The sequence below is a fragment of the Danio aesculapii genome, chromosome 5 (genome assembly GCF_903798145.1).
Source record: "Danio aesculapii chromosome 5, fDanAes4.1, whole genome shotgun sequence".
NCBI classification, from domain to species: domain Eukaryota; kingdom Metazoa; phylum Chordata; class Actinopteri; order Cypriniformes; family Danionidae; genus Danio; species Danio aesculapii.
The window spans coordinates 47973855-47997300 of record NC_079439.1 but is presented as its reverse complement, the minus strand read 5'-3'; the positions used below and the strand labels follow the sequence as shown (position 1 = coordinate 47997300).

The window sequence follows — 23446 nt, the reverse complement described above, 5'->3', positions numbered from 1 at the left end:
CATGACAAGCCAGTTCTCAGAATGAACTTGTGACAAAATAGTTAAGAACTTGTATGTTCTGAGAGAATGATTTACCTGATGCAAATCGAAATTAGGACACAAGCCCTTTTCTTCTTTAGAGTTATGAAGTAAATACAGTATAAGGCTGTAATAGCCCAAATCCCTTGAGACAGGAGGAACTCTACTCTATGGCCCTCTTGATCAAGTGAGTGATCTCCAAATTTTCTTGAGTAGCTAATTCGGAGCCCTCAATTGGATGACTGGGAGGGGATTGCTAAATTAACTTTCTCAAACCTCAATAAGGGGAAAGGCTTCGAGTGTTTTTATGGTGCTTGTCAAATGCCAGAAAATACTGGAAACTGCTGCCCCTGAGCCATTAAAGGGTGCAGGATTAGCAGCACAGCCCCCTGAGGGCACTGTAGAGGGATAGGAATTATATAATGAGTTAGACAATATCTCTGAGTGGGGCAGCCCTCAGTGGTCTGACACCGGATACGAACAGGGCCAAAGAGTTCTCAATCTATTTGTGATCCCCATGATTTGTGATCCGCTTTGCCTTGACATGAATGTGACCAAAGCTGTGAGGAACGCATGCTGTGGGGTCTTTCTCAAAGAATGCCTGGTGGCTATGGAGCACTTTCCATGGAGGAACACTGCCACTTCACTTGAGGGTTGACTGTTCGTGTTCTACACCAAGAGACTCAATACAAAGGTTGTGTGTGTCCTCGGCTGTGATATAATTATAGATGGAGTTTAGCTTCAAACTCAGTTAGACACAGCTGAACCAATCAAGCTCTATTGTGGTAGGTGTGTTGGAGCAAGCTGGAGCTAAATTCTGCAGGATACTGACTTATACTGGCTTATACTGACACTGACACTCTGTCACCAGTCTTGCTGCGTGTATTGGTGTATATCCTGATACATGGCACTGCATTCAGGATACAATGTTTGAATCATTGAGTGCACATGGTCCTCCAGAATGGTGTGTAGTCCTTGGCAGTGACACACCCATCTAGCACATGTATTGGGCATAGGAATTGCCATGATATTGCAGCCCAAACCATTACGAATCCACCTTATGCTTCAATCTGGGCATGCAACGGTCTGGGGCTTTTCAACACCGTAACTCTCCTGGATATGGAGAAGACAGTGAAGGCGAACATCAGAGAACAATATGTTTTTCACATTGTCCACAACCCAAGATTTTCAATGCGGGCACCATTAAAACCAGCATTTATCATTGCACGAGTGACCAAAGTTTTAGCTGACATTCTGGCCATACTGTATATTGACCCTGTGGAGCTCTCAATGAACAATTTTGGTGGAAACAGGAGAGTTGAGATGCACATTTAATTCTGTAGTTAGTTGGGAAGCAACTCCTTTTGAATGTTGTCCGTCCTTCTTGGTGGTATGCTGACATTACCCTGGATATCTTAACTTTTGAAATATCACAAAGACTTGCTGTCTTAAGGGGGTCGCACACTGGAGGCGCTGCGTCGCCCCCATGCAACGCCAAGCATTTTAGAATTCTAAACATAAACATATATATATATATATATATATATATATATATATATATATATATATATATATATATATATATATATATATATATTCTTTTATAACTGTTTAAGGTGCAACGACTTGAAGTAATATTTTTTATGCACATTTTACAGTGCAAAAGGTTTGGAAGACAGTCTATCCCTTTTAAATAAGCTATTATTTGTTAACTTTTTTCAATTTAAATTTATACTGCTAAAAATAAAACGTTTGGATTGATTGGATAGACATGTGATAGACATATTAACTAATAAACATAAAGTAATGAAAGTAAACTATTTTTATCTGGGGCAGCACGGTGGCACAGTGAGTAGCACAATCGCCTCATAGCAAGAAGGTTGCTGGTTCGAGCCCCGGCTAGGTCAGTTGGCATTTCTCTGTGGAGTTTGCATGTTCTCCCTGTGTTTGCGTGGGTTTCCTCTGGGTGCTCCGGTTTCCCTAAGTCCAAAGACATGAGGTATAAGTGAATTGGGTAAGCTAAATTGTCCGTAGTGTATGTATGTTTCCCAGTGATGGGTTGCAGCTGGAAGAGCATCCGCTGTGTAAAACATAAGCAGGATAAGTTGGTGGTTCATTCCGCTGTGGTGACCCCAGAATAATAAAGGGACTAAGCCAAAAAGAAAATGAATGAATGAATTTTTTCATCTGTTGCGAAACAATTCACTGAGGTGTTAGGGTAAAGAAATTGTAGCCTATTATTTATTTTAACGTTAAAGCAAAAAAAAATAAAAAAAAAAAAAATAAATCTATAATAATAATAAAAAAATTAAATATTAAAGCCATCACTGTTCTACCCTGACATACCACTCTCCCACTTATTGACAGAAAGATAAGAGAGTGTGTATGTGATAACTGTGTGATCGGAAGCGGGGGTCAGAAGTGTTGTACCTGTTCTACATCAGAGCGTCTTTCCCGGGGTGAACTGAAATATACTGACATTGTCCCACCCATTTGGATTTCTCCGTTCGTTCTGTGTATTGGAGGCTCCGGGGCTGCTGGGGAGGAGCGAGGCTCGTCTTTATCAGTAAGACAGCGCCGCTGCTCGAGCGCTACACTGACCGTCCGCCGCGCGCAATCACCGTTTGATCGGGACCCGCGCGGAGCCTCTCCGTTATCTCCCCGCGCGCCACTGCAGCAGAAGGGCAAGAGGAACTCCAAAGAGGATCATTTAGTTAATCTGCGCTGACCCTTTCTGGGAGAAAAACACGGACTTCACAGACACCTGTCCTGGGAGATACTTCGTCGAAGACCTTTGCGTGTATCTGAGTAAAAGAAAGAAGTTTTATCCGTCGCTGCCGCTGAACGTTCGTAACCTTGGAACTCGTAGCCACTGTTCGGTGAAGATGGGACCGTTGCTCGTCTCCATCGCCCTCTGCGTGCACCTCGCTGTCCCGCATCTCGTCAAAGGTGAGTGGCAAAGCGCAGGATCCGTGTTTTTGTCAGGGACGTTGTTTCAACTTTCAATTCCTGCTGGACAGGGAGACAGAATGAGAACTGTTTTTATTCGGCACGTCAGAGAATGACCTTAAAAGGCTCGTTTAAAACAAAATGTTTGTTGCGCGCCTCATGAAATTAGCGAACCAGACATGGTTACTTTGCTGTAACTCTGTGAGTAAGCCACATTCGCATTTTTTTAAATGCCATTCATAATAGCTCATGTTGTTTTTATTGGTCAAGTGAAGGTAGTAGGAGAGACATTATTTACATGGGATCCCACTGACAGGCTGCTACGGCTTTCCTGATCTTACTCCCACGGTTTTTAGATCTATGGCATGCTCACTTAACATTTAATTCTTAAAACAAGAATCACAAGTACTTGCTATTGGAATAGTACTTGTGATTTTGATGTAGTAGCTGCCATTTTATTTTAATTGTATGTTTGTTCTTTGATAATGATGATGATGATGATAATAATACTAATAAAAATAATAATAATATAATACAGCTTTATGATTTTGCATGTTAATCATATTAAAAAAGATATATTAAAGTATGTAAATATAAGAATGCCATGACAAAAATGCTAAATGATTACCTGCAAATGTAAAATTAGAATCTCAGCAACAGTTTTGAATCGAAATCATCACAGGATTAATGACGGGGTTTTGATTCATACTGAATAAATAACTCTGAACAGACTTACCAAGAAGTGCATAAATAACATAAAAATAAGCATAAAACACTTTTGTGCTCAACAGGTAAAAAATAATAATAATAATTGGCACGTAAACTATTATGGAAACACAAAAGTCACTTGATTTTGCATGCCATCTGCTGCAGATTATTCACTATGATGGAAAAAAGCTACAATTGTTTCCCTGATTGTATAAACATTTATTTTTATTATCCATATATTACACTCTTTTTAATCAAAGACATGTGGTGGAGATGGTGCTTTATTCATAAATGTTTGATACAATATCTTAATTTTTATTCATTAAATAAATTCACAACTCTGGATGGAAACATAGTTAATATTCGTGAGTGACAATGTGACAAACATTATTTTATAAAGGATTAATGCTGTAGGAAAACTGCAAAAACTAAAACATAAAACTACTAAAAACAACTAATTTGTAAGTAAAAAAAAACAAACAAAAAAAACAATATGTTAGATACAATCTAGTGAGTTTTAAGAAATGATTGTAAAAGCAGCTTGCCACATTACATCAGTATTTTGTGAAATAGGAGGAGACTGATCAGTTGTCACACTGGATGGACTTGAGATCCATTTCCCGGAGCTCAGTGGATGTTTCTCTCTGTTCTTATCGATCTCCAATCACAGTAAATGTATTCTCCTAGACATGCGAGTGATGCACGCCAGTTTGGATTCAATTGGGCTGTCAGTATGAGAGTGGACAGGTTTCTAGCAGCTTCTTTCATAAGATTTGCATAATAAGATTTCATACGATTTGGATTTTATCTTTAACATTGTACATAGAGATACAACTACTGCTGAATTGCTGTTTTAAGATTGCACTCAATGTTGTCATATGTGGCACGTAAATATCCTTTCATAACAATCATTAAAAATAAAGTAGTGTCTATTGACATGGAATTCGATTTCTTGGTAACTTGCAGTATTTCCCGCAATATCTATAGTGGGTCCAACTGTGATTTTGAACATGCTGACCTTCTAGCAGTAAAAATCTAAGTCTTATCAGGCATCTTGCACAAATGTACAATTTCAGTGCATGCCATGGGAGACTGGCCCAGAGGAAATCCTGTTGCTCTTTCACAGCTCAATAGAAACATCATTGGGTGTTTTTTATTATTATTATTTTCTTTAATCATTAGAAATAAGGCATAAATACAAAGAATTTACTATAAAACTAATATGGATAAGATATCTCTAAACCAGGGATGCCCAAACTAAAAATCAAACTTGATTGAGGGCTGTGGGCCGAAGGTAAATATACAAAACTGTATTACATTAATTTTGCTCATTTGTTTGCTTATTATTAAAAAATAACTAGAAAAAGAGGTTTTAAAATATATTAAATGATGATGCAGTATATTTTTTAATGTTTTATAATCAAATTATTATAGTAAAAACCTAAACAAGCCCATTTATAACCCAATAGAGATCAATGCTGAAAACACTAGTCGAGCTGCTCCTGCCTTTGCCTTGATTTGCTCACGGGTGTCTTGTGCATTGTCCTCTATCTGTCAAGTGACAGTATTTACATTTTGAAAGTCTGATTCATATGACACACTTAATTTTAGTTGGATTTTTTGTAGCTCTTCAGTTAAACAAAGAAACTAAAGGCTACACATTAAATTCAAAATAACGATCTCTGTCAAAGCCATTTGCCCCAACCAACCCCATCATTATCTCTTTCTTATCAGATGAGATGGTTGGCCAAACCAAAGGTTACCATGGGCCAACTTTGGCCCGTTGGCCCTACTTTGTGCACCTCCAATAAAAGAATTTAATGAGAAATGTCTGACGTTAAATTGAAATTGACATTTGATTTCATAATTTGATTTTATTTTAAATCTGTTCATTTTGAGAATGTCTTCAAATGAGACGTGTTGGTGTCATTTTTTTTTTTTCTCTTGAGATGAGAAATCCTTAAATGTTCTCTATATTTAATCTCAGCCATTCAGAAGAAAGAGTTATTGAATGTTCTTTGCTCCCTGAGGGGATGAACCTGTTTTGTTAAAGTGTCTCCTTGCGGCTGCAAGAGCAGCGGAATATATAGTACTGATGAAACATCCTCATACTTTTTTTTAGAGGCTATGAATTGCAAATACTTCATCTTTTAAGTGTTCCTCAAAGGCAGATAAGATTGCATTCTAAGCTGCCTCTCTGAAGAATTAACTCTAGACATATCAATCCAAATAATCTTCGGCTGACAGTTTTCATGGATAAGAAGGCAAATGAACTAATATTTGGTCCCGCTTGAATGCTTGTTTGTAGCTTCCCAGTGTTCTCGGCTTCACAGGTCTGCGATTTAAAGTGTGCTCTCCTCTTCCAGTCTAGCTGTGTTAGGAGCTATAATTGTAACTGAGCATGGCCTCAGAGCCTCCTGGTGTCAACTGTGCTTCTGCAGCTCAGAGCCGCAGCCTCCTCCTTGAATAATGGATTGTTAGCTACAATACCTCGGGGTGCACTTGTTCCTTGGCTTGGTGAGAGAGTGAAATCATCAGTGGCAGTTCTTCAATTAATCACAGCACATTCAGATGTCACACATTCGACATGCTTCAAGGTGTGATTTGGTGGCATGCCTCACTTTCAGTCACGTTTTCCTTTGTTTCCTGCAAAGAAATTAGAAGTTCAGAGAGTTTACTTTGTATGAGAGTCAGTGCTAAGTAGTATTTGTTAAAGGGACCGTTCACCTTAATATGAAAGTTGTCATAATTTACTCACCCTACAGTTGATACAAACCGGTTTGAGTTTTTCTTGAGATTCAAAAGAAAATATTTGTGGTCGCCATTGCTTCCATATGATATATTCTTTCCATACTATGGTTGCTAGAAGGGATACAGCTCTGTCTGGAAATTAGAATTATTTATATTATTTATTTAATTACCCATTAATTGTATTTTATTAATATCTAATCCCACCCCAGCCTGAAACCTACCCCTCACAATAGTGTTTAAAAACAGTAGTTATAACAATAATTATTTGCATTATTTATTAAACTACCCATTACATTCTGATTTCTTAACGCCTACCCTAACCCTAAACCTACCCCTCACAGTAATAACACACAGAAATTATAGCAATAATTATTTATATTGCTTATTACATTACTAATTAGCAATGTTAAACTAGTAATTATTGTTGTATATTAATTGTATTGTTGTCATAAAATAAGTAATTATCAATGACTCCACAACTGTATACCTTCTAGACTTCACCACATAATAACAATGGCTATGGTTTCCAAGGGGCGGCACAGTGGCACCGTGGGTAGCGCTGTCACCTCACAGCAGTAAGGTTGCTGGTTTGAGCCCTTTCTGGGCCAATTGGCATTTTTCTGTGAAGTTTACTACGTGTTTGTGTGACGTGCTATAGGTGAATTGGGTAAGCTAGATTGTCCATAATGTATGTATGTACGTACGTCCTGGTCCTCCTTTTTGGGGGTTGAGCTTTGGGATAACGAGCCACCTACAACAAGTCAGATGTTACGAAAAACCAATATGGTACTGCTAAATATCAACTTCGATATAAACGGCCCTGGGAGTAAGTGTGGTTTCCAACATTCTTTAAAATATCATCTTTTGAGCTCAATACCAACCAATAAAATAAACTCATAACGATTTTAAATCACTTGATGGTGAGTAAATAGTGAGTAAATTACATTTTTGGGTGAACTATCCCTTTGTGCGCTGTCTTGTTGCATTGTATCTGAGTAAGAACTTACATTTGAATCCACTAGAAACTGTTCCTCCCACTAGCTTTTGAGAAGAGGTTCCGCAGCATTAGAAGCTTTCTGCCACTGGCCATCAGACTGTTAAACTCTTAAAGGGTCACCATGTATTTATCTATGCTTTTTTTTTTACTTTAAAACTTTTACTTTAATACTACTGTATGCACTATTGTGATTTGCACTGTACATCCACCTGACGATGAGGACCATCAGTCAGCTGCTATGTATATGGTTTTTTATATACAGTTGAAGTCAGAATTATTAGCCCCCTTATGATTTTTTTTTCTATTAAAAATATTTCCCAAATTATTTTTAACAGAGCAAGGGAATTTTCACAGTATGTCTGATAATATTTTTTCTTCTGGAAAAAATCTCTTTCTCTTTCTAAAGTTTACAGAACAAACTATCGTTATACAATAATTTGCCTAATTACCCTAACCTGCCTAGTTAACCCAATTAACCTAGTTAAGCCTTTAAATGTCACTTTAAGCTGTATAGAAGTGTCTTGAAAAATAGCTAGTCAAATATTTAGTGTACTGTCATCGTGGCAAAGATAAAATAAATCAGTTATTATAAATGAGTGTTTAAATGATTAAATTTTAGGTTAAGAAATGTGTTAAAAAAAATCTACTCTCCGTTAAACTGAAACTGGGGAAAAAAATAAACAGGGGGGCTAATAATTCTGATTTCAACTGTATATACAGTATATTGTTACAGTATATTATACTGTTTATTATTTAGGGTTATTTATATTGGAAACGTGGAGCCAATGGTACAAAATTTCATTCCGTGTATACGTACATGTGAATGACAATAAAGTACTTAACTTGAATGTGAACTTATTACAGCTATAAAATAAAATCATATGAAAATAAGTAGTATCAATAACCTAGCGTGTGTATCGCTGTCATTCATAAATCCTTTTTTTCTTTCTACGATACTTCTGTTGAATGCACTATACAGTAGGTTATGCAGGGACATTTTCCCTACCATTTTACTGATAATATTTAGGACTACTACTTTTTTGGTGAAATGTTTTTCACATACTTTATATGGGAAAACAAGGGATCTAAACAGTTTTGTTTTTCTTTGATTTTCATTAAATGAACAAAAAACAAAACAAAATAAAACTAAGCTATGTTGCTTACCAACATTCTTCAAGATACAAAATACCAAAATGCCAGTCTGATTACATCATATTCATTTCTGTTAATTTATCTAGGGGATGTGTTTGCTTTAATGACAGTATCACAGCGCTATACGATATTGGAAAATTCTGATATTGCGACGATTTTTTTTTAAAACTATTGCGATATGAATACAGTTTCACAAGATTGTTTGAATGGCACTTTTTGATGGTTTCCTGGGGAGCCTAACAGTATTCAGGTACAGAAATTAAATAAACACATTGCAAAAATGCTTTTATTACTTTGTTTTGTCTAGTTTCTTGTCCAAATATCCAAATATTCCTAGAGCAAGTAAAATGTTTTGTTTTCACCATCAAAAGAAATGTCAAGATTATTAGTTTTTTACCTTTATCTTTAGCATTATCTGCCAGTGGGGTAGATGAATTAATTTAATTTTCACTTTTAAATGTAGATATCTGGACTAGAAACAAAACAAAAATTCTAAGCAAGAATTGTATTTATTTATTTATTTTGCATAAATCAAATAAATTCAGTATAAATACAAAAATCTGGTTATTTTTTCATAAATCTTACTTTAGGTTTATACAACTACTCAGCTATCATGAAAACTACAATCATATTTCCTAGTTCCTCTAAAGGCCTGCCCTCAAGAGGCTCTGATTAGTCAGTTAACATAATGTACTGTGATTCGCAGATCGGCTCCATGTCACCAGAAAAAGTGTCACGCCCTTACAAGCGCGCTTTGCCTTTGCTCTGTAAAAAGTCAGTGTAGCCGTATCAGTTTGAGCCTGGGCCAGACAGAAAATGACACAGAGTACACAGCTGAACCTCATCCCTGCTCTCTAAAGTAAAATCTGACAAGTGTCATACATTTGGCATAAGCATATGTAAGTTATATGAAATGTTCACATATCTTTTGCGAGTTTAAAAAAGGAAAGTGTCCACATAGAGAGACACTGCAGTCGCTGGTGAAGATTGTGGGTGTTTACAGCAGTTTGACGGATAATTATGCATTTGAATCTAAAGTGTTAGCAGTGCCAAAAAGCATTTCCCATTGTTTACATCCTTGTTTTCGTCCTTGCAGCAACCTACCGTTAATGCTAGAAACTATGCATGTAATAGATCAGTTTTAACAAATAATAAAAATACTTATAGGTTGTGGCTGACAATCGACAGCTTCCTCTATTATGGTTGGAGTTGCTCCTTCTCCAAGGAGTTTTTAGCCAAATCCAGCAGTGAACTGGGGAGATTCTGGAAGCTGTCCTTTGTCAAATGCTAAAGCTATATATTATTTATAATTCTCTGGAACATAATTAAAATTAAACTATAAGCACTTCTGTCTTTGTGTTGTGTCCTTTGGAAGCCCAAATACAGAAACAGAAGAAGCTCTGTGAAAATAGCAGTGTTTGGATGGCATTTTAGCTTTCTCTGCTGTAACATTACAGCGCCTCTGGCCACGCCCCTTCACTACACAGGGTGAATGCGTGTAACCAAAAGGGTTTATGACATCATTAACCAAGATGCATTTTTTTGTAGTCCCCAAACTTCGATCGCTGTAGGCTTTGCCAAGCTAACTCTGTGAAAACAATGTCTCCCTTTGCATTAAACTGTGTATTACGTTCAGAGATGTTGTTTATGTTCACACATCTACATTACACATCAACTAAAGTTTAAAATATAATATTGTAGCGGGCCACCCCTGTAAAAACAATTCTGTAGCTCATGCTGAACTGTATTTCAGACTCAACATTGCATATTTTTGCAATGTGACTATTGCAGATGCGAACATTGCGATATGGATGCTAAAATTGTGCAGACCTACACACCTTAATATAGGCTTACATCTAGAAGTGGTCCAGCATCTATGGGAGTGCACGACAGATCAGATTTCTTGCAGCACACCTTATATTTCCCACACTGTGTGCGAGACTGCGTGGGAGATTTCAGTGGCTGCTTTCATTGATGCATGCAACTGTCGGGGGGCAATTACAAGCAAACACCCTATTCTCAATGTCAGAGGCCACAGCTGCTGGCTTGAGCAAATCAATGCTCCTTAAACATCTTTTGCTTGGAAAGGCTCCCTGTGCATCATCTCATGCCATTTTGCATTGTATAAGAATATTGTGTGGCTGATAAAAAGGCATCTGGTTTGTTAGGCTACCGACTGTCTCAGGCAGACCGTGAAATAAAACCTGCTGATGATGGAGGGCATGTTGCGGCATGTATGTGCTGTGTTATTGATATTTTTTTTGTGTAATGTGTGTGGACACCTTTCACCTCAAGGTACTTCGATTGATTTTTTTTTTTTTTTCATGACAGATGCTGAACTGCTGGATGGAAGTTTGTTTGTGCTTAAAGTTAAAGAAAAAGAATGGATAGATGAATATATATATTGATAGACAAACAGACGGATGGACAGACGGACAGACAGACAGACAGACAGACAGACAGACAGACAGAATCCGAAGTTTTTGTATGTAATTTTCACACGTTAAAAAATGAATTCAACCTCACGTTGTGTCAATCGTATTGACACACTGCCTCCAAAACTTGAATCCACCATAAAATAAATAGAAATTGCATCCAAAAAAGCGATTTGAGAGGTGTTTTGACAGTTCAGAGCCACCATACAAGTGAAAAGCTAAATACAGAATGCCATCATTTGAGCTACAGATAACTTTATGGCAAACACTGTGCATAAAATAAAGACAGAATGTGGCGGACAAATGAGAACCCGTGACTGGATTCAGTGACTGGCGCACCTCTGTCCTGCTGCTGTTTGGTATGTGTGTGTGTATGTGCCCATACATTTGACGTACTGCCCATAGACATTATAATAGAAAGCATGGTCTGTTGCTTCGACACGTCAACATGGCTACCAGCAATTATAATATCTAAAGCTACTGCCAGTCTCGGTTTAAGATTTGTTTACCTACATAAATATGTGAAGTATCACAAGCAGTGTATTAAAATTCCACTGATTACCTGAAATAAACTTTGCATTTCGGGATAATCCAGTGCAGCTCTTTGATTATGAGCTGAACTCTCTTTTTCCTCTATGCAGTATTGGATGAACACAATATGCAGCCTACTCCTCTTTCTTTTTCTACTTTGTAGAAGAGGAAGGAGAACAAAGTATCACTGCTTGAACTGACTGAAATGTTTTACGTTTTGTTTTGTATTTTATTAATAATATGAATCAGACTCAGCATGCAAGGTTTGTTTATGTGATGAATTTTTTGCATATGAACACGGAAAAAATGACGCATATGATAATTTCGTACTTTAGTGTGCAAAGACCTTTTTAATGAACGTGAACTATCATAGTTGATTAAATATGGAACCTCCACTCTGCATGTCAGCTGCCACCATTAGCAAACCTTTAGCAAACCTTCAGCAAAATTTCAAGCGTCAAAAGTGGTGGATCTGTTCTGCAAAATATTTGACTAGGTGTTATCGCATCCCAAACTACTTAAAATAATACAAAACATTATAACTAAAGCAATCATACTACTGAATTAAAGCGCTTCTCTTCATAATTGATGTGATGTGACTGTTCAGCAGGAAGGGGGACACCTGGGTATGGTTCAAGACAACTGTGCCTAGTGTGAGTACACCCTAAGGCACATCATTGCAGTTAAAAGTTGAGATAATAAATAGTGAATTTATTTGCAATTACAAGAATTAAAGCTTCAAGACACACTGGAGTACAGATTTGTGTGTTGAGCATCATTTAAGAGACAATGTTAGCACCTGTCAGCTTTAATTTAGGGGAAAACGGGAAATTTTGAACTTTTGTCAGATAATTTCATCTTTTGGGTTTAAAATAATTTTTGGGGCAGGATCAAAATCGGTGACGTAGCGCAAATCTGCTAGTGGAGTGATGACGCGTCCGGTTTCACATAATTTATAGCGGAGTTCACTCATCCTATGAGAAGACCCTGCTTCTTAATTATTCATGAGAGGACATGCTTTCCGAAGTCAAGGCAGACTTGTCAAGCTGTGAGACCCAATGACTGGGTGAGACCGTGTCCGCGTGGCATTTTAGCCATTCATGATGGGTCGTAACATTATGTTTTTGTGTCCATGATACACAGGGTTTGTTGCATGTTTTTCCCCGTGATTCTGTCAGGGCCGATACAGCAAAGCTGTTGGTTTGCAGCAAGCATTTTTGTCGAGAGAGCTGTACGAGAATTAGAGAATGGCGGACTTCATTACCATTCAGATATATCACCTATATCCGTGCTGCTGTGTTCGCCTATGTTTAAAATCCTCCAGTTTACTGTCAGGGTTAATGGTTGGGATTGACATGGCAAGAGACCTGCTGCACTGCTATCCACTGTGTCTGCTTTCAGACCCGGGGATTGGGGAGGAGAGAAGACCTCCTCATTTAAAATGTTTACATATTGTGGTTATGTGTATATGCAATTACAAATAACATACAGTTGAAGTCAGAATTATTACCCCTCCTGAATTATTAGCCGCCTGTTTATTTTTTTTCCCCAATTTCTGTTTAATGGCGAGAATATTTTTTCAACACATTTCTAAACATAATAGTTTTAATAATTAATTTCTAATCACTGATTTATTTTATCTTTGCCATGATGACAGTAAATAATATTTGACTAGATATTTTTCAAGACACTTTTATACAGCTTAAAGTGACATTTGAAGGCTTAACTAGGTTAATTAGTTTAACTAGGCAGGTTAGGGTAATTAGGCAAGTTATTATATAATGGTGGTTTGTTCTGTAGACTATCGAGAAAAAAATTATAGCCTAAAGGGGCTAATGATTTTGACCTTAAAATGGTTCAAAAAAAAATTTAAAACTGCTTTTATTTTAACCGAAATAAAACAAATAAGACTTTCTCCAGAAGAAAAAAATATTATCAGACATACTGTGAAAATTTCAATGCTCTGTTAAACATCATTTGGGAAATATTAAAATAAAAAAAATAAAAAATTAAAGGGGGGGGGGGTAATAATTCTGACGTCAACTGTATGGAGTAGGGCATTAAAATACTGTTTGCATTTTAACTTTATAAACTCTAAAATCATGCGTCTCCTCACGGTTTGTGTCACATTTTGTGAGTCAACTGACATTCACTCCCTTTTTTTCCTGCTCTGCTGGCTATGCCCACTACTCATTATGAAGCATTTTTTGAAAAAAAATTTGAGGTAGGCTTGAACCGAGTTTCATGGCCCTTTAATAAATAAAGGGAACAAATTGATCAGATATAAAGTCACAATAATAAGAAACTATGAATTGTGACAATTGGTCCCGCTATTGTAAGAACTAATTTCACTTTTGAAATAGAAAGTGGAGTATAGAGGTCTTCTGTATAAATGATGCTTTTTGGTGACTCATCATATTGTTTTTAGAAACAGTAAACTGTGTCTAGACATCCTCTACTTATGTTTATCTTTGTATTTGTATTTTTTTATTTGTGAATAAAATACCCATGCACTACAGTTTAGTCCTCAAAAAAGCCTTATTTTTCAATATGTGTTTCATTGTACTTTCTACTTTGTATTGGGCACTTTATCCGTGACAGTGTAACTATTTTATCCCAGCTCGAGGACAGGACTGTGTTTGACAGGGGACCCATGTTGAGAGTGTGAGACAAATTTGTTCTGGTTGGTTAAGCCTGTGGGCCCTTAAGCTCTAGTAGTTCTGGTCTTTATCCCACACACATGAACTATGCTGTCAGTGTCAGATGGCCACTTCATTAGAACGGCGTCCCTGCGTGAGTCCTCCATGCTTTATTTATTGCGTGACATTTGCTATTACATTGTGGGAAAAAAAAAAATCAAAGCAGAACGCCTTTGAGAAACAATCCACCGTGGGTTTCTCTGTTTAACGAGAGGACAGAGTGAAAAAAATAGATTCATTAAATAGATGCAAAGCACAATCAGATTCCTTGTTAAAAATGTAAATGTGACCACAGCATTTTTCAAGAGTGTACTTGCAGAGTTGATTGCGATTCTGAGTGTCGACGTGTACTTTTTTTATGATAAAGTGTCAGTTCAATTGTTTTCTTAGATAAGCAAATGACTTCTTTCCCTCTTGAGAACAACATGCAGCCATATTACACCATTTTACCCTCTCACAAGACTCATTTCGTAGGTGGCTAAGAGAAGTAGATGGGTTTGTCGTTCGTTTTTTCCATCCCTCGCTTTCACTCTCTCATTAATGAGTGTACAGAGGCCATTCCTTTCTAGATCATTGGTTCTGATAGGCTCACAGATCACAATTAATCATGAGTGGAGCAACATGGCCAAACAGAACTCAATCTTTCCGTAATGACCTTCCGTTCTGATGAGGTGTCATTGAACTTTACTCATTGCCCTTCTTTTCGTGTACGCTGGGGTGTAATTGTGGTCATCACTGTCTGGACTGTGCCCATGCAATCCTGCTAATAATGAAAGATGGATTCATTTTTCACTTGTTTTGACAGACTAATGGCACCATTGGCGTTTGCAGATGAACAGGACTTGACCTGTATTATCTCATGCTAGGGCACCTCCATCACAAGAACAAGATTAGACTGGACTATGCGAAGAATAATAGGGGGTCAAGATGTGGCTTGTTAGTATAGTCAGTTTAGCCCCTTTCTCTGTTGATGGAAGGATTGTATACTGACTAAATTTATTTATTTAGAGGATATTTAAGTATTTGTAGATTAATCGTTTGGATATAGTTTAGATTTGTCTGTCATCCCTTGATTCATTCATTTGCTTTTTGGCTTAGTCCCTTGACCCCTTGATCAGGGGTTGCCAAAGTAGATTGAACAGCCAACTTATCCAGCATATGTTTTACACAGCGGATGCCCTTCCAGCTGCAACCCAACACTTGGAAATACCCATACACTCTTGCATTTACACTCATACACTACAGCCATTTTAGTTTATTCAGTTCACCTTTTATTGCATGTCTTTGGACTGTGGGGGAAACCGGAGCACCCGGAGGAAACCCACGCGAACACTGGGAGAACATACAATTACCACACAGAAATGCCAACTGACTGAGCCGGAGCTCGAACCAGCGGCCTTCTTGCTGTGAAGTGATCGTGCTACCCACTGCGCATACATGACGCCAGTCATCCCTAGATTCTTTTGTGTTATTATCATTATAAGCATTGTGGAAAACTAGCAAGTATGATGGATATGATTATATTCAGTGGCTGGAATTCTTCATGTATTTTTCTACATGAAGAAAACAAAACAAAACACAACACAAACAAAAAACAAAGACAAATGCAGCAAGGAATCTGCAGCAGGTTAATCAAAGCTAAAATTAGCATCAAGCTAACAATTTACCATAGATATTTACATCATATGTTGCCTACGCTATTGTTGTACATTGGAAGGAATGCGTCAATTCAGCCGCCATGTTATTACAGGGTAGCGTTCCTTTGATATGAATATGGGACCAAGGTATAGTAGGGGACTGGCCACTCGAAGCCATAGATATACATATGTATACAAATATTTTTTAACTTATGAAAATTATAATCACTTTTCTATATCAATGGGTAACCTCACAGCCATTGCAGACAAAGAGCGTGTGTTTGTGTGCATGGATTGTTAAATGTATTATCCTCCCTCCCTGTTAAATTTGATCTACTCCATGTCCTGAAACACACCCCCTCTCGTGCTTTGACTTTTACTTTTAACAGAGGGAGCGATTCGTTTAGAAATAAATCTCAGTTATGAGTGACTCATGTGAACCATTGATATTCCTTTGTCTTAATGTGCACATCCACCTTTCTGATCTATATGGTATATACCATTTATAATACTCAATAATTTAGGGTGGACAGTTTGCACATTGAGGCGCAGGCACTGTTATGTTGTCAGGCACCCTTATAAGTTTCTGGCATCAGTGTCTTGTTATCATATTTCATTTACATAGTTTGCTGATTTTATTCAACAAAACTAGCATAAGCCTAGAATTTTGTGCAAGCTTGGTGCTACTTAGCCTTATCGTCAGTGCAGTAGGTGAATCTATTATCATCAATAACGTTACTTGTTGAGCACAAAAGTTCATAACAAACAAAAACGTCCAAAAAAAAACTACATTTTGCCTATGAAATGTTCTGCTTTTATGCTTTGATTTCTTCGTTTGTTCGTTACAACACCCATACGCAGAACAAAAGTCCAGCATCTTCAGATTGGCTTTAGTGTTGTCTAAGTGCGATTAAATGACATTTGCCCTGGGAGCACTGTACAAATGTGACGGCGGTATTGATGCATGCTCTGGGTCCGTATGCGATATCTAGTGGATATGTATATATATATATATATATATATATATATATATATCTTGTATTTGTAGATTGCTAATTTTCAAATGTAACCAAATAAAAAGTGGAAATGAGAGAATATTTTTTTAGGCACCTGCTTTATAATATAACACCGCTAAACCATCAGGGACCTTGTTCAGCATACAAGCATTCTTTCTCTGTTTTTGTTTGGAGATTTTCAGTTCAGATTTCACAAAGCTAGCATTTTCCAGCTCCTCCAGTCTGACCCTGCTATACGAGACCATCACTGGAAAGAAGCTATCGGACCAGCTTATTCATTCGAAACCATCAGCCCACTCACCCACCTACACAAACACATAAACTCATATCTGAAGAATGTCTGCTGTGGTTGCCGATTAGCTAACGTCTGAATGCATTGCCATGAATTGTGAGCTTTACCATCAGTGACAATTTAGCCACTTCTATTCTTAACCAATCAAGAGCAATAAATCCTTTTCTGGATGTTTAAGTGTCTGATAATCATTGTACAACAGTGAAAACCTTCCAGGACTAAAAACCTTCAGTTCTAAAACACTGATGTTCATAATATTCCATTCACTGACGGTTTAGAGAAAAATATTTTATGTCATATTTCACTCAAGATTTAAAATTTGCCCAGCATTATTTCACCCTCAAGTTGTTCTAAACCTGTAATTTTTTTTCTGTTAAACACACACACACACAAACAGAAAAAAAAAAAAAAATTATAACCAGACATTTGACAGTAGCCATTGTCTTATTACAAATAAAATAAAATAAAATAAAATAAAATAAAATAAAATAAAATAAAATAAAATAAAATAAAATAAAATAAAATAAAATGGAAATTTAAAAATCAACAGGTTAAAAATCAACTGGTTGGTTAATATAATTTAAAATGTATTTCTTTTTTGGTCAACAGAGAAAAGAAACCTAAAATAGGTTGTTCTGCATCCATTTGGATTCAGATCCGACCATTAAGTTTGATCCTTCAGAATTTCTTAGAGGGATGAATTTCTCGAGCAACTTGCAACATCTATCTTCTGGGGTGCCACAGGGTTCTATTTTCGTACCACTTATTTTCTCTATCATGGCATCATATCATCATACATTAATCTGTCAGTATTCAGTAACATGCCTTCTTCTATCACTACTTTACTCCACACTTTGGGTGAAGGACTTTAACACAATATTACTTGATTATTGTGCACTTTTGTCAACTTAATGCAGTCTTATAGACTTTGAAACAATTCTTAGGCCCTTACCACCACCACCACCACCACCACCACGAATTTTAAACTATAGTCTACTGGGGTGCCACAGGGCACTGTTCTTGGACCACTTAACTATCATGGCATCACTTCAGTAATCTGTCATTCAGTAACATGCCTTTTCCTATCACTGCTTTACTCCACAGTCTGGGTGAATGACTATCACTTTCAACTCAACCAAATCCAGCTAGCACTTCTAAACTTCTGGCACAGAATGCAACAGTTTTCTCATCCACCAGTTTGCACAATGGTCAACATTAACCTACATCAAATTCAAGACATTGTTGTATAACTATACAACCCAATTGGTAAAACTTTACAATAACAGTACATTAATAAAATTTTGTATTAATATGTAAACTAAACATTACTTTATTATGAACTAATGATGAGTTAAGGTGTGCGCTAATCATGAACTAACTTTAACTACAACATGAGTCACATGAGTTCATGTGTGAATTACGGCCTTAATTACTTGTTAGTACATGTTGTTAATCGATGTATTAATTAACATTCAAGTTTAAGCTAATTGTAAACAATATAAACTTATGAGCTGTTAATGTGTAATTATGTCATGACTTTACTTGAAGGGGGACATAACCATTAACTCATCCTTATCTACTCATCAACTCTTGTGTTTAAACTGTTGTAGTTGGACAAGCATAAAGAATTCATGAGTAGTTCAGAATGGGTTAATTATAATGTGCCCCTCCAAGTAAAGTCATGATATAATTATATTTTAACAGCTCATGAGTTCATGATGGTTAAACTAAGCATAAACTAATGTGGTAATTAATACATTAATTGACAAACAATCATGTACTAATAGGCAATGTTGCAACTCATATGACACGTTGTAGTTAAAGTTAGCGCATGCATTAACTCATCATTAGTTTATAATAATAATATAATGCTTAGTTTAAATATTAACACATCATTGATCATGTACTGTTATTGTAAAGTGTTACCAAAAAATCAATAGTTTTGCACCACTTTAGACGGCTTTAGACGGCAAGATGGCGGCGCGTTCAGTTCGCGAAGCCCAGCGTCTCTCCAGTTTCTGCAATTTTGCGGTATTATTCCTGCTCATTTCGGGTCTGTTCGTACAGAACAGCAGTGCCTTTACATCGTACACCCGACAGGACATCTTGGATATTGGTTTGTGCACTCCGGACAGTTTTATTAACAATCTTCGACTCATCCCTGAGATCGCCAGAACACCCGGGACTCACAGCCCTACACGGCCGGGCGGAAGTGCTCGAAGGCGGCGCAGAGAACGTAAACAAAGACGGGGGAAGCGCGGCGGGCTAAGAGCTAAGCTAAAGCTAACACCACACCGGCTCTCTTTACCCAGCATCTTTCTCGCCAATGTACGGTCACTGGTGAACAAAATGGATGAGATTCGACTGCGCATCAACCACAGCAAAAGATTATGGAACTGTAATGTCATGATTTTCACAGAAACATGGCTAAACAGCGGGATACCAGACAACGCTATATCGCTAACGGAGCATCAAACATTCCGAGCAGACAGAACGGCGGATGACTCCGGTAAGACCAGAGGCGGAGGATTATGCATTTATATTAACAAAGCTTGGTGCACAAACTCTGTCGTCGTTGGGAGACATTGCTCTGTTAACCTGGAATTTCTAATGGTTAAATGTAGACCGTTTTATCTGCCACGGGAGTTCACCTCCACCATAATAACTGCTGCTTATATCCCTCCCGACGCTGATGCCAAGCTTGCTATGAATGAACTTCATGCAGCCATCAGCAAACAACAGACTGCTCACCCGGAGGCTGCTTTTATTGTTGCGGGGGATTTTAATCACTCAAACTTAAAGACAGTGCTCCCCAAATTCCATCAGAACATTTTCTGCCACACAAGGGGAAACAAAACTTTAGACCAAGTTTACACAAACATGGCTGAAGCATATGCTGTGACCCCCCTCCCCCACTTGGGTCAATCAGATCACCTTTGTTTGTTTCTCACCCCCAAATACTCACCCATCGTCAACCGTGTGAAGCCATCAGTAAGGACCATCAAAGTGTGGCCAGCGGGGGTGGACTCCACACTCCAAGACAGGTTTGAACACACAGACTGGAGTATGTTTGCTTCCCAGGCCACATGTGGCTCTCACACAGACATTGACAGTTACACTTCCTCTGTTCTGGAATATATCAACACCACCATAGACAGTGTTACAACCCAGAAACAGATCACCACATACCCAAATCAAAAGCCATGGATGAACAAGGAGGTGCGCCTCCTGCTGAAGGCACGCAACACTGCATTCAGATCAGGGGATGCACAGGCCTACAGCACTTCCAGGGCTAATCTGAAGAGGGGCATCAAAAAGGCCAAGCACTGCTACAAGCTAAAGCTAGAGGAGCACTTTTCCAACTCTGATCCTCGGCGCATGTGGCAGGGCATCCAGGCCATCAGCAACTACAAACCCAGCCAGTCCACCCCCACAGCCACAAATGTCTACTTCCTGAACGAGCTAAATGACTTTTATGCCCGCTTTGAAAGAGACAATACAGAACCCTACACCAGGAACACTACCTCAACCGACCACTCACCTATCACACTCACCTCCTCAGAAGTCTACACTGCACTGAGTCGGATCAATGTGCGTAAGGCTGCTGGACCAGACGGTATTCCTGGGCGCGTCCTCAAAGCATGTGCAGAACAGCTCACTGGGGTGTTCACAGACATTTTCAACCTGTCACTTAACCTAGCAACTGTGCCAACATGCTTTAAAACCACCTCTATTGTGCCGGTGCCCAAACACTCCAGCCCAACATGCCTGAATGACTACCGCCCTGTAGCACTCACACCCATCATCATGAAGTGCTTTGAGCGGTTGGTCCTGGCACATCTGAAAGACTCTCTGCCATCCACACTGGACCCACATCAGTTTGCCTACCGTGGCAACAGGAGCACAGAAGATGCCGTCTCCATAGCACTGCACTCTGTACTCACACACCTGGACAATAAAAACACTTATGCACGAATGCTGTTTGTTGACTTCAGCTCAGCATTCAACACTGTCATACCCTCTAAGCTACTGATCAAACTCAGAGACCTGGATATCGACACGTCTCTCTGCAACTGGGTTATGGACTTTCTGACTAACAGACCTCAGAATGTTAGATCAGGCCACATCTGCTCCACCACCATCACACTCAACACTGGTGTACCACAGGGCTGCGTGCTGAGCCCCTTCCTCTACTCCCTTTTTACCATCGACTGTAGGCCTGTGAACAGATCCAACACCATCATCAAATTTGCAGATGACACCACAGTGATTGGTCTAATCAGCAATAATGATGAGACTGCCTACAGGGAGGAGATACAGCATCTGGCCACTTGGTGCACCGACAATAATCTGCTCCTTAACACCAATAAGACCAAGGAGCTCATTGTGGACTTCAGGAAGGGACGAACAGGCTCGCATGATCCCATCCACATTAATGGGATGGCCGTTGAGCCTGTCTCATCCTTCAAGTTCCTGGGGACCCACATCTCAAAGGACCTTTCCTGGACCACCAACACCTCCAGCCTGGTCAAGAAGGCTCATCAGCGCCTATTCTTCTTGAGGCAACTTAAGAAGAACCAGCTTTCATCAGCCGTCCTGGTGAACTTCTACCGCTGCACAATAGAAAGCATCCTGACCAACTGCGTCACAGTCTGGTATGGAAGCTGCTCTGTTGCTGAGCGTAAGGCACTGCAGCGGGTGGTGAAAACTGCCCAACGCATCACAGGGACTACACTGCCAGCCATTGAGGACATCCAGAAGAAACACTGTCTGCGCCGAGCACGCAGTATTCTTAAGGACACCTCTCACCCTGCTCACAGACTGTTTTCTCTCCTGCCTTCCGGCAGGCGCTTCAGGCTCCCCCGGACAAAAACCAGCAGACTGAGGAACAGCTTTTTCCCCAGAGCTGTCTTCCTTTTGAACTCTGCCCCTCACTGACTCTTTTGCCCCCCCAATACACCCCCCACACTCCTTTAACTTATACTCCTCACAATCACTGCACTATTTAACATTTGCACATTTAAAGTTTGCACATATTCATTGCACTGATTCATTTACTTGAACTGTACATACCCACAGCACATGGACATTTGTAATTTGTAATTATGTTTATCTATCTGCCACTCCTGATTATTAATAGCATCATGTACATATATTCATTTATGCAAATCTCTGTTCATAGCTAATACAACCTGTATATAATGTTGATAGTACATCCATCTGTAAATATCACCATAGTTTTTCTATAACTGCACTTTATAACTTATACCTGTATCCTGCACTTGCTGCTATTGCACTGCTGGTTAGACCTAAACTGCATTTCGTTGCCTTGTACTTGTACATGTGTAATGACAATAAAGTTGAATCTAATCTAATCTAATCTAAACCACTTTACCTTAATTCACTGATTTAGACTTATGTGACCTTAAAGTATGCTCACTTTGGAACAAAAATCATTTGCTAAATTATAATATGTGACATACTGTTTTTGTTTACATTGTTAAATTGTTTTGAGGTTTTTATATATTCTGCAAAGTACTACACAAAACTAAGCCATTATTATTATTATTATTATTATTATTATTATTATTATTATTATTATTATTATTTTCCAAAAATGTGCCATTATCATAATTTGTGTGAAAAGAAACCAAAAAGGTTTTTCTGTCCTAAGTTTTCATTTCACATTTCGCATTTTGTCAGAAACACAGTCAGAGTAACGAACTGTTATGAAGCGGACAGGAGACAGAGGTAAGGAAACGTTAGGGTGTTTATTAAATGACAACAAGGAGCACATGAAGGATAGCCAGGAGGATCAGGAATGATGTTGGGGTCTTTTCCTCCGTGGCTGGGTAACAGGAATACACGAGGATGGACAGCACACACCAGATACAGCTGACAGAGGATGACACAGACTTGGAAGGACTGGAAGACAGGACGATTCGGGTGGACCAGGAAGACTAGGAGGAATACAAAGAGAACAGGTAAGTAAAGCGTTTGTTTTAGCTGAGGATAACTACGCTGAGTGGTCGCTCAGTTGTCCGCTTTCGTCGAGACGAGCCCGGACAATGAGCGACTGGAGTGCTGTGCTTTTATCTGGTGCTCGTGAATGTGATGCAGCTGTGTGCTCATTAGAAGTCAGGTGATGGTGATCTTCGTGAGTGGGGATCGTGAGAGCCTGACCAATCCGTGACAGTACCCCCCTCCCCAGGGCCCGCTCCTGAGGGCCGACACCTCCGACGCCGTGGTGGTCTCCCTCTG

The 23446-nt window shown here is 38.6% G+C and overlaps 1 protein-coding gene across 3 annotated transcripts in view; it reads left to right on the top strand.

Moving 5' to 3' along the window:
• The first annotated feature begins 2568 nt into the window (after positions 1–2568).
• Positions 2569–23446, top strand: part of edil3a (EGF-like repeats and discoidin I-like domains 3a) — a 338241-nt gene continuing 317363 nt past the window's right edge. For 2 of the 3 annotated variants that reach the window (XM_056458381.1, XM_056458379.1), the window contains exon 1: positions 2570–2967. In XM_056458381.1, coding sequence (XP_056314356.1) covers positions 2904–2967 — 64 coding nt within the window. In that variant the 5' untranslated portion in view covers positions 2570–2903. Of the gene's footprint in view, positions 2968–23446 lie in introns of all 3 variants that reach the window. The other variant, XM_056458380.1, reaches the window with a different exon arrangement.